The sequence below is a fragment of the Aythya ferina genome (genome assembly GCF_964211825.1).
Source record: "Aythya ferina genome assembly, chromosome: 6".
NCBI lineage: Eukaryota > Metazoa > Chordata > Aves > Anseriformes > Anatidae > Aythya > Aythya ferina.
In genome coordinates, this window is record NC_140303.1 from 41,631,427 (window position 1) to 41,644,310 (window position 12,884).

The following is a 12,884-nucleotide window of genomic DNA, read 5'->3' on the forward strand; positions in this document are numbered from 1 at the left end:
GCCTCATGGGCGCCGCCTCCGGCCGGCCCAGCCCCGCTCCGCCTGACGGGCCCGCGCGAGGCCGCTCCCCGCCGCCGCTCCCCGCCCGGCGATGGTGCGCACGGGGCGCCCCGCGCCCTGCCCGACGGCGGCCCGGCGGCCTCCTGCAGGTAGGGGCCGGGGCCGGGGCCGGGACTCCCCCTCCCCTCTCCCTGCCGCCGCCGCTCCCCCGCCCTGCCCCGCGCCTGCCTTGTGGCGGCGGCTCCGCGGGGTCTCCGCCGGTCCGGCTGCAGGCGCCGGCCTCGCGGGCGGACCCCGGCGCAACCGGTGGTCTGAGCCCCCTGGGGCGCCCGGGGCCGGAGGGGCTGCGGGGCGGCACCGGCAGCGCGGAGCCGGGGGGTGCCCAGCGGCTGGGGCAGCCCCGCCCTGCCCTGCCCTGCCCCGCCCTGCCGTCCCGGCCGCTCCCGCGGGGCAGGACTCGCCCGCTTTCCCCCGCCTCCCCGGCTTGGGCCGGCCCCCACGCCTCAGCGCCGCGGGTTACCTGCGCCGTGCGGCTGGCCCTGAACTCGCTCCGACTCGGCCGGAGCCGTGCGGGCGGGGCTGCTGCCCTCCTCGGCGGGCGGCGGGGGGCGGCCGGGTGCTGCGGGGCGGCCTCCCCGGCCTCCGCCTGCGGCTCCGCTGCGGCCCGCTCCGTGCGAGCTGCGGGTGCTGCCCGTGCGGGGCCGGTGCCTCAGCGGGCAGCCCTTGCCCTGCCTGCTGTCCGCCAGCTCCGGGCGCTGCCCCCCGGAGCGCTGCCGCGCGGGAGCCGCGTTCCCGCCCGGTGCGCTGGGAGCAGCCGGTGCCCGAGGCGTGCGGGGCGTGGCTCATCTGTCTCATTTTACCCCTCAAATGTCTTTTGCGTTCTCAAGAACTTAATCTTCAAGCATGCTTTTACGTGTTTGTGAAGTAACTTCTTCTGCAGCTTCGCTAGCTGACTTCGCTAGGCCTTTTCTGGATGATTATTTTCGTCCCTCCGGTGACAGTGGCGGTTGCATTGCACCTGAAATGGCCTTAAAACCACTGCAATAGTGCCCTAGTGCTTGTCCTGGTATTCCTTAATGTAGGTGACAGTAAGCTGCAGAAGTTCCAGAGAAGCGTTTTCAGGAGGCTTCACCTGCGGGCACTGCCATGCGGTGACCCTTGCACAGGAATGCCAGGAAGCGAGTTGTTTCAGCTCAGCACCTAGCGAGCGAAGGCAGTGCAAGTGAATACGAGGGTAAAGGCACCCTTTATTCTGGCCACAGCATCAACAGTAACCTTGGGATCTCCAAGGTGCTGTGCCTTTGCTTTGTATTCATTTTTGTCGCTGTTGTTTTCCCACCCTACTTCTTTGAAAGCTGTGGTGTGTTTTAATATGGAAATTGGTAAGGATTTTGGCACTTAATGCTGAACTGTTAAGTTAAATGGATTACAGGGTACTTAAAATATGAAAATTGAGCTCCATATTAAAACTTTGAGACATCTCTCTTAATTGCTTTGAAAAAAAAAAAAACAAAACAGCTTTCTGGTGCATCTATATTACACTCTCCTACAACCACGGAATAACTGCTAGTAGCAACTATTTTCAAGTTAGTGAAAAGATTGAAATAAGTCTCATGTGATTTGCAGTCATTATAAGCAACTCTTTTCCCAGTGGGCTTGTTGTAGTAGGCAAGACTCTCAACTGGTCACTTAGCGTTTAAATATTTTTCCCATTTTTGGATATCTCCCTCTTCTTCTCCCACCCTTGTGGTTTTTGTAAAGCTTTATAGTGTTAAAAGTGTTTCCTTGGCTATGTGTGTCTGATCTCTTCTGTTAAATTAAAACCATCAAAAGCACTTGTATTTACAAATTGGCAGTCCCGCAAATGTGTGCTTAAGTGAAGGTCCCATTAAATGAATGATTCCCTTTTGGGGTTTGACACATTCCTAAAAGTGAATGCATCTGCATACCTAACAAGCTGTGGAAGAACGGACCTCCAGCTAAGATCTTGAAATATCCTGGCTTTTTCTTTTTTTAATCATTTGTTGGTATTGTTTAAATATGCCTCTTACGTGAACTCCCTTTCCAGAGAAATTTCACACCTTGTGAGCTTCAGGCTATTTAGAATCCCGATGCTCTTTACTAGAAGACAACTGGAAATGGTTGACATTTTTATTTCAGTGATTTTCTCATTTTGTAGTTAGATTGCCACCAGAGTTTTATTCTAGGTCTCTACTGTATTTGAAGCTGTAAGATTGCTAGGTGATCTATTTGCTGCTTAAACAGTAGCATAATTAACTGTATGTAGGCAATGCTGAAAAGAAAAGACAAGCTGAGATACTGCAGAACTCTACACTGCTTCAAACATGACTGAAGGACAATTGTTAATTCTAAAACTAAACCTGCAATCAGAAAATACAAGGAGATAAGCTAGATCTGATAGAAAACAGTTGTCAGATAGATAAATGCATGTGTTTGGGGGGGGGGGGGGGGAAGGAGAAAAAACTTCTTTCTCATGCTATTTAGCCAAGTAATTTTTGAAGTTTTTCTCAATTTCCTGTCATCCCCTGCCCCTCCCTACCACTACCCCCAGTATTTAAATTTGAAGACTCTTGTCCTGATTATTAATAAGAAGAACATGAACCTTGTTGTAAGAGGAAGCAACTTGTTCAAAATAATCAGAATGCATACTGAGTTTGTTCCTTCTTATGCTGGCAGTTTTAAAACTTAAAATACCTTTGTGAATGGGAAGGTACTTGTTTCAACAAGATGTTTTAGATAACTTCATATGTTCTTTGTTCAGAATTGAATTTTCTGACATGCCTCAGAACTTAAATTGTTATTGTTAGGTCTTCTGTAGCTTAATTAGTGCTAATTGGTTTTGTGATTGGCAGATATCTTAATAAAATAGAATTAAGCTTGTTAGAACACAAGTGAAAGATAAATATGCATCTGCATTATTAGCTTTATCCTAGAATACCTTGAACAAATCATGAAACCTTTATTGCTGTTAGTGATGCTTTTTGAAAACTAAGTGTTCAGAGTTGTGGGTGTGTTTGTTTGTTTGTCGTATTTAAAGTGGGATTTATTACATCTGAGATTTATGGGGGAAAGAATTCATACCAACATATTAAGGTGTTAAGATTTAATATAAGTTCAAGTGACTGAAAACCCATTGACTTCTTGATTACAGTATTTGGAAGTTGAATTAAAATTTCTGTGTCATAGTCTATTCAAGTCTTTCTTGGAACTCTTTGGTTTAATTCTGTGTATGTGCATATATACAAGTGAAGTAAAAATAGAATTAAATACCAAAAGATAATTTTGTGTTAACAATTAATCTGGGGTACAGGTATTTTTGTTTTGTTTGGCATGGAATCCTGTCTGTACTTTTACATAAACTGTATTTTCTTCTTGCAGTCAAAGCTGGAGGTATGAGAGTGTCTAAAAAGCAAGAAAATGGACTTGTTAAGAAAAACACTAAACCTCCAGGAAAAGACAAGACAAGGTATTGCACTGCAGGGCTGGTTTCCCTGCTCCATAGGTAAAGGTCATAGACAACAGGTTGAAGGTTGAAAATAAAGACAACTATTCAACTCTGAAGAGTTTAATTCTTAAAGTAACTTGTGCTACGTAGGATTGCTAAACAGTCTGGCAGACTTCAGTCTGACTCCTGCTTTTGTTTGTGTGTTTTTACCCCCACTGGGATTTAAGTTGCCTGTATTACTTCTGATAAACAGATTTGCATCTGGCATTTCTGAGTATCTTTTGCTGCCATCAAGAAGTCTTCCTTTTTAGTTGAATATCTGTCTACATTGAGTCATAGTATCAGTATCTGACAACCAACACAAAGTACTGTAATCTAGTAGAATCCTTGTGAAATAGATTATTTTACCAGGATTTAAAAGGGAAGCTTGTGACTAGACCGACAGCTGAACTCAGGTTTTGGATGAATGTGATTTTATTTTTTACCTTTTTCTTTTTCTGGATAGCTTTTAATATTAAAATTAGCTTTCTTTACTTTTTTTTTTTTTAACACTAGCATAGTGACACTGTTTTGGCAGGTCTACAGAAATCACCACTGTGGGTTTGTTTGCTTTTCTTTTTCCCAATGGCTTGGAGGACACTGATCTAAATTTTTTTTTTTTTTTTTTGTAACAAAGCTGAGACAGTAACACTGACTTCTTTCCTGTTTACTTGTTCACTGTACTGTGATCAATGGGTATTCAATATAGCATACATACCTTGTTGGAATGATGGATTTTGTCAGGTTGCAGTCATACAAGCCACAGGAAAATTGTTAAGTAGTAATCATACAGATTTCTTGTCCCTGTGTTTCTGATTCAGATGAGATCATCTGATAGAGCTGTAATAGTGACTTGTTTGAGACTAAGTGGCTGGTCTGAGCTGAGTTCAGTCTTGGCAGGAGATGAACTTTGAGATCTAGTTCTAAAAAAGTGTGCTTACTCTAGAGGTGCTGTGTAATATATTACATGATAGAACATAATTCATCATCTTAATGGCTAATTAGATGCCTGCATGAGTTTATAGATAATACATAAAAACTGGTTATAGCTCGTTACGTAAGAGAAGTGACTCTTGTTTGGGGGGGTTTTATTTCTTTAATAACCCTTTTTTTTTTTTTTCTGGAGTATTTTAGTTCGGAAGCTTTTTTTCACCAGTTGTTAGTTGTCTGGGTCCAATCTTGCTGCTGTCTTTTTACAGAATATGGTTATCCGATGGCATAAACGTATATTTAATATCTTCCGTTTGTCAATGTGGCAAACTAACAATTCCTAAATTGAAATTTCAATAGAAAGTTTATCTTGTCTCATCTACCAAATCATTAGCTTCATTCAAGCAGTATCTGCTTTTTCAAGAGTCACGGTTAAGGTGTTTGGTTCCATGTATATGGCTGATACTGGCTTTTCTTGACTGCATTTTAAGTTACAGAGGTGTCACTGCAAATAATAATATCATCAGAAGTATGTATAATCTTCTAATGCTTATCTAAAGTATTTCGTACCCACAGCTTATTTATTTGGAATGCTGGTGATGTGGCTAATTTGCGTTGAACTACAAAGAAGTTAATGGGATAATCTTGTACAAAAAGTTCTTGCTTGACAATTTGCTGATGTCAAGGGAAATATTCCCCTGCCAGAGGATGAATGTTTTTCATAGGCCTAGATTAGAACCAAGAAAATGACAAAGTCAAATTTTTTACTTCTGTCTTTTCATTATAGACTTCGGTGAAGCTATTCCACAGTGTACAAAATTAGTATTTTCTATAAAATATACTACTATAAAATATAGTACTTTCTATAAAACTATGTATAAATAAAAAAAAAAAAAAGCCACAACACATTTTCCATTGCTCTATTCTGAGGCAGCATACTTTCCTTTTTATATCGTATAATTAGCTCCAAAACTTAAATTTCAATTACAAAATGTTTTGTATTAACAAGTTTGAAAAATAAGTGGCAGTGTTTTTGCAAGATGGAGATACTAAATACTTCTCTTTCTCATGCTTTACAGTGCTGTCGTCAGTATTTCAAAAATTCAGAAGATGAGTGTCGTACTGGCAGAAGCACTGGACAAAGTAAGTACATGTGGAAGAACAAGATAGGCATTTGTCAAGGCCTCTCCATAAAACTAAACAACAACAAACAAACAAAAAAACAGTGAATTTTCCTTAAATTACTGTCATCTGATATTTGTAGGCTTGTCTACTACTATATACTACTAAATATTCCTGATGATAAATAGCCTCTGAAGAAACATACTATGTGGGTGAAATGCTAGATGGCTAAAATATAACTAGCGGTCTCTTATTCTGCTATTTTGTAATTAATTTTTATTATTCTGTGCATTTCTATTCCTATTTAGCAGTAAATAAGTAGCCACAAAGTGGTTATTTATATGTGTTATAGAAAAGTACTGTTAGATATTTTAAAGTGTATTTTGTTTTTTGTTTTTTTTTAGTGGTACGTTGATTTCAAATTCACAGAACATAGAATGGTTTGGGTTGGAAGGGACCTTGAAGTCCACCTAATTCCAATCCCCTGCCGTGGGCAGGGACACCTCCCACTAGACCAGGTTGCCCAAAACCCCATCCAACCTGGTCTTGAACACTTCCAGCATGGGGCATCCACAACTTCTCTGGGCAACTTCTCCCATTGTCTCACCACGCTCAGTAAAGAATTTTTTCCTCATCTGTAATCTAAATCTACCCTCTTTTAATTTAAAGCCATTACTCCTTGTCCTGCAAGTGCACAGGTGGGAAGCTCATGTCAAACTGTTTTAAGTGATCCTTGAGACAACACGTACAACGTATTGCATTGTTGCTCCATATACAGTTATTTCACCTGGGGACTGATACAAGATAGTCAGACATCTGACTGATTTCTCTCTTGGAAATAGAAGATTACTTAAATTTTATGTCACAAGGCTGCTGATAGACTCTATTTCTTCTATCATTATGCTTACAGGTCTAGTATCTCTTGCTAGGTTGTTGATGCAGAGTCTTACACTTAAATATTGCAAAAGCTGATTTAACAAGCAGCTTTTTAATTTGCATGCTAATCAGATCTGACTCTCATCTGTTTTTCATACACATGCAATCTTTAGATTCCGAAGCATACAAAGAGTTCCTCATCTGTAGAGCTTTGTAAAACATCAGTCACATTTCAACATAAGCCTTTCATCAACAGATGGGATCAAAGCTTTACTATGTAGATCTTGAAATTTGGCTTAGACTTATTTGTTAAGGAGAAATAGAGATATCATCTTGTTTTTCCTCTATTTCCCATCTCTTCTGCTCTGATCTCCCATTTTCTTCTACAGTTGGTTTCCAGAATCTCATACATAAACCTTCTTTAGAAGTTTAAAAAGTGATAATTAAATAATACAATGATGGTGGTTTGAATCAGGAAAAGTAAGAATTTGTAACCACTTAATGTTAACTTGGTTACAATTTATTTGTTCTGCTTTCCTTGTCAGTTCATTCTATGAACTACTGAGAAAGTCAATTCACAGATGGTAGTCAGACTAATGTCAAAATTTTAAACCAGAAACTATTAAATGTACAGAATCACTGAGTTCTGTGTTGATTACTTGAACTCTTTGTAGAGTTAGGTTTAACTACTTTCATGTGATGGAATTTAGGAGGAGAACAACAGAAGTTGTATTCTATTACAACTTTTTTCCCCATTTTAATGTTACAGATGAGCCACAAAATTCCTGCAACAGCATTACAAGTTGCTCACCAAAAGCCACAGCCTGCCTTGGAGAAGTTCATGCTACCTAAAAGAATTTACATTATTCAACAGCCACGGAAATGTTAAAATATGCATTTAAAAACTTATGTTTACATAGAAGCAAATTTCTATTCTAAATAGCACTTAGCACACTGCGGTAAAGGATCAAAAACTGTGGAAATAGTTTGACTGCCTTGTATCTTACTGTGTTTCTATTAGTGACAATAAAATACTTTATAAAAAGAGTTACTCAGTTACTTGGGTTTTATTAAAATATATAGCTTCTGTCTAATCTATTTTTAGTAGTGTTCAATAATAACTCAATGCCAAGAAGCCTAACAGCTTCACTTCCTGTGTGAGTTTTGACTGAAGTACTGGAATTGTCCATCTTTTCTGTATTTTTTTTTTTTTTTTTTAACTCAGTGTGATAGCAAAGGTGAAGTGAATGTGATCCTAAGAAAGGTCACAACTGAAAGGCGTGTTTTCTGAGAGAGTTGGTATGTCAATTGTAAATGGAGTGAAGTACTGCTTAAAATCCAGATTGCCTAATGCTTTGACCTCAGTGTTTATTTGGGTCTTTTTTTTTTTCCTCTTATAATTTAGGCTGAGGTGTTCCATACCAATGCCTGTCTCAGGCTGATTGCATGACATGGCAACTTCAGAGGGTCCTGGGAAAAACCTACAGATTTTTCTTCCATTTGTTTCTGTAAGGAAGTTCAGCTTATTGTGCACTGGAGCATTTTCTAAGGTGAGGAGGAAGGGAAAATGATGGTTGAAGCTGACATTGGAAAGTTGGACAGGTTAGGAACTTTTAAGGCCCTCAGCTAATAGAGGTTTCCAAACACTTTTTCCTTGAAGGAAGATGTCTCAAGAATTTAACAGCAAGAAGCCCCTCTTTGTCCTTAATGACTCCCCTGCTGGGATCCAGACAGTAGGAAGAGCCAAGTGAGAACAGTCTGTGTTAACCCATTTAGGGTTGAGGAGTAGGAATGAAGGAAATACATGACTCGGACTCGAACCTCTGAGATGAGAGGGAAGACATGAAAGAAGAGTCAGGTTGCAAGGAACACAGTGATTTGCATATGGAGTTTAAGGTTGGGATGCTAGAATGGCAGATGAGCCTGAAAAGCAATTAGACTCAGTACAGACTGGAAGTAGTAGGACCTGAGGGATCAAGCTTGAAAATGGGGAGGAGCAATTGTAAATAAAAGAACAGGAAGTATCCTTGAGCCCTGCATGCTTATGCTGTCAGGAAAGACAATAAAAATAGTCAAAGTCCTGCCAGAGAATAATTATCTCCTCCTGCTCATTGGTTGGGTAGGGGTAGCTCAGCTTTTTTTCTTGCTCTGAATCTAATTCTGTTTTTTTGTTTTTGTTTTTTTGAGGTAGTAATTGCAGATGAATGTGCCACTAAAATTGCAGTCAAGCACTTCAGGCAGACTCAATATGAAAAGTGATGCTCAGAAATGCATTTATATTGTCTGTAAGGTTTCTTTTTATAGTGTGCTGCACATGACTACAGTGAAAATTTATTGAACATATGAAGCCCTCTCCTTAGAGGAGAACCCTTGGAGAAAAAAGGGGGTTACTCAGAATTAGTGTTACCACTTAATATGAATGTCTGCTTCACTTTATTCATCTATGAAATGTAAATAACTTTATATGTTGATTAAAGATTAAATTATGATCACAGGAGGGGGTGATTAGTAGTATGTGCAATAAATAACTTGGTTACACCCTGAACAAATAAGAAAAATTCAAATACCACTGCTAGGACATGTTCACTACAGAATAAATGCCAGAAAAAAAAAAAAATTATAATTCTGATCTTTACCTTTTTTTTCTGAAGAAAACTAATAGCTAGTGAAAATAATAGGGCCTGATTCTGATGGCCATTAAGGAATATTTCTTTCTCTGAAGTAATCTGCTTCCAGAAACCTATGCATATGCTTGCCAAGGATCTCATGCCAGATAAGGTTGTGTTAGTAAAAAGGATTATTTTCTTTTTGGATTACACCCATCAACCTTCCCCTGGATGCTAGATTAACTGGACACCTAATTATTCTGGACTGTGCTTAATATATACTTGAGTGAAGAATCAATTCAAGCATCTTTTCCTAATAACTTGAAGGGACGGTGTGTATCCTGGCACACTACAGAAACTGGTGACTGGTGAATTGCACCCTGCTGCAAGGAGCTATTCAAATAGCTTGGGAGCAGAGAGGTACGGGATCCTTGTTTCTATCCTGCACCCCTAGAGTGGCTGAAAACATTACTATTCTAGCTGTGTGCAAATCACTGTGGGGATCCAGTCACTTATTGCAGCACTTCATTGTTGCAGCTGCATAAAATCCTATGTTGTGATACAATATTAACATTGCTATGGCAGTGAGTAAACAGAAGAATCTGACCACCCTTCTACTTGTTCCATATTGAATTTTTGCAGTCTGTTCTCTAATGAATATTATCTAAACAGTTTAAAACAACATGTTTAGGGTAGGGATGGCATGCTAAATAGAGAAAGTAGCTATGGGGAACGTATCTATTGACATGAATCAGGTGGTCATGTTGCTTATGGACCTAACCCAGTTTTAAAAGGTCCTCATACAGTGCACCTGTAGCAGCTTCAATACTATATAGTTGAATTAAATATATTCAGTAACTCGGTTTTCTCTGGTATAGTGACTACTCTGTCTGCACTGGGAGTTGTGCAGTATAGGCTCAGTCTATGTTTTTAAGAAGCATCAGTCCTGGAAAAATGCATCTGCGCGTGTTGCCGCTGTGCCTAGGATCTGTAAGTGTACAGTGCATATTTGGAGTGGTTGTATGGTAGTTCCAACCACCCTATCACAAAGCCTGCTTTAATGTAAAATATCTTCCATATTCTACCTATATAAAATTTTAATGTAGAGAAAGGGGACCTAACACGAAGCCAGGAGGCCTATGTTCGATAAGCTCAGTTTATGGGTTTTACTAAATGTCAAGCAGGTGCAAGTCCCTCTTTTGCAGTAATATGTATCCTGCAGAGGAAGAAATCCTGGCAACTGATCTATTTCATTTCCTGCATTCCCCTGTGGCATTATTACATGTAGCATTTAATGTTTGCTTTCTGTGTCAATAGCACTTGCTATTTGGAGAGAACCTGAAAGTTGGTTTTACTCAGCTGGGCAGATGAGCACCACCACAACTGCTTTCTCACTCCTCCCTCAAAGGGAAGGGGGGAAAAATATGATGGAAAGAGCTACAGGGTTGAGGTAAAGACAGGGACATCACTCTGTAATTATTATGATGGACAAAACAGACTCGGCGTAAGGAGATCAGAGAATTTCATTACATATTACTAACAAGCTAGAGCAGTGAGAAACAAACCAAAACCAACCAACCAAACAAAAACCCTACAGCCACCTTCCCCTCCTCCACCCTCTTCTAGGCCCTCATCCTGAGCAGCACAGGGGAATGAGAAATGGGGTCTGCAGTCAGTCTATAACGCTTTATCTCCGCTGCTCCTTCAGGGTCACTCTGCCCCTGCTCCCCATGGGGTCCCTCCCACGGGATGCTGTCCTTCACAAACTGAGCCTGCGGGGCTGCCCACGGGCAGCAGCTCCTCAAGCACTGCTCCCACACGGCTCCATCCCACGGGGTCCATCCCCCAGGAGCAAACTGCTCCAGCACGGGTCCCCCATGGGTGGGCAGCAGCTCCCCCCTGCTCCATGTGGGCTCCTCTCCACGGGCTGCAGCTCCGGCCCGGGGCCTACTGCTGCGGGGGTTCTCCATGGGCCTCAGCATCCTCCAGGCCACATCCACCTGCTCCACAGGGGGCTCCTCCACCCATGGGGGGGCTGCAGCGTGGAGATCTGCTCCGTGTGGGACCCATGGGTGCAGGGGGACAGCCTGCTCCACCAGGGGCCTCTCCATGGGCCGCAGGGGAACTACTGCTGCCTGCCTGGAACACCTCCTGCTGCACTGACCTTGGTGTCTGCAAGTCTGTTTCTCACTTCTCATTCCCCTAGCTGCTGTTGCACAGCATTTTGTTTTTGTTTTTTCCCTTTTATCAAATCTGCTTTCACAGAGACGCAAAGAACATCGCTTATTGGCCTGGCTTTGGCCAGCGGCGGGTCCCTTTGGAGCCATCTGAAACTGGCTCTTACCTGACACGGGGCAGCTGCTGGCTTGTTCTCACAGAGGCCACTTTTGCAGCCCCTGCTACCAAAACCTTGCCATGTAAACCCAGTACAGAAGTGTACAGAGAATAAACTCTTCTGCTGAAGTGTTTTATAATTAAGAACACTTCCATTTCAGCCAAGTCAATCTTTTACTTAACTGTTGCATTGTGACAAGTGCTTTTCTGTAAGGTGCTTTATTTTCTCAAATTTATATATATTTATTAAGGTGTCCTGCTTATAACAGTATTCTTAATAACAAGAACTAAACAGAAAACAAAAATTGTATTTTAAACTTTAAAGAATAGACTTGACAGTTTTTCATTCTGTTTGTGCCATCAGCTCTTTGACATCTTTTTTGTTTGTGTTTGCATCATTGGTGATGCTATGATGAATCAGTTTTACCTTCTGTTTTAGGGAGTTTTATCTAGTTCTAGTCTGAATTTATTACTTTGCCTTTATTTAAATATGAACTACAGCTAAATTCAGAACTTAAGGAACGAATACAGTTGGTTTGCTGGAAAAGATCAAAGCCTTGCAGGAAGCCTGCTTTTGCAAATGATGGAAGCATTTAACAAGAATGGCATGGTTTCAGGAAACAATTTCTTCTGTAGAACTTCTTGATGGAAATAACATTGCTTAATATAGGGTTGTTTCTTGTCTGTAGACTTTAAAACACCTTACAGAAGTGGGAGCGGCTGAAGACAACTGGCAATAAAAGCCATGAAAACAGATTTCAGTAAATGCTGCTAGCTACGAGGCCTTCAACATACATGTATTCCTAAATTTGATAATGTCACACCTTCTGTTTGAAGGCTTCTGGACTTCTCTGCAGGGATGAATTTCTTGAGTGAGGCTGAGTGTCTACCTCTTAGCACCTGACTCTAACATCTTGGGTGGTGCTTGGCAGAGCTGTTTGGGAATTTGGCAATGTGTAACTTTAGCTGTTCTGGAATGAATTATGGTATGTGTTGTTATTCATTGTACAGACTTAAGTCTGAACTGAGAGTACGTGACTTCTGAATTTTGTGTGAAGCCATGAAGCAGATTAAATGACAAAGGAAATACATGTGGCTAATCTGGAAATCTACAATAAAAGGGAACCATAATGAAAGGCTTAACAAAATAAAATAACTGTTTAAAGCCTTTCTTCCTTCTGAGATGTACTCATTCAGTCTGTCCCTCTCCAAGCAGTATGCACAAATTTGCAAATCATTTTAAGCACAGTAACCTCTCCGTGCTATGCAAAATCCAACCGGTATACACACAAACATGTACATCTACTAAATTCCTCTTCAGCTGCATTGGTAGAGGAATGTGTTTCTGGAATGTAAAAATTCCTTGGCCTAATCAGTATCGTCTGTGACACTGTTGAGCATAACTCCCAAAACAAGTTCACAGTAAGCAATCCTGTTTTGAAACCCTCACTGTCCTTGATGACCATGTTTTCAACATGCTGTTATTCCTTGCGTTCTCTTTCTGCATCTCG

The 12,884-nt window shown here is 41.3% G+C and overlaps 1 protein-coding gene across 1 annotated transcript; it reads left to right on the plus strand.

Annotated features, from left to right (window-relative positions):
- The first annotated feature begins 11 nt into the window (after positions 1 to 11).
- On the plus strand, positions 12 to 7,480 carry DAPL1 (death associated protein like 1). The gene is made up of 4 exons (XM_084523946.1): positions 12 to 149; positions 3,400 to 3,487; positions 5,515 to 5,578; positions 7,203 to 7,480. Exons 1-4 carry the CDS (start codon positions 92 to 94, stop codon positions 7,320 to 7,322), a joined length of 330 nt encoding a protein of 109 aa, XP_084380072.1. The 5' UTR covers positions 12 to 91; the 3' UTR covers positions 7,323 to 7,480.
- The last annotated feature ends 5,404 nt before the right edge of the window (positions 7,481 to 12,884 follow it).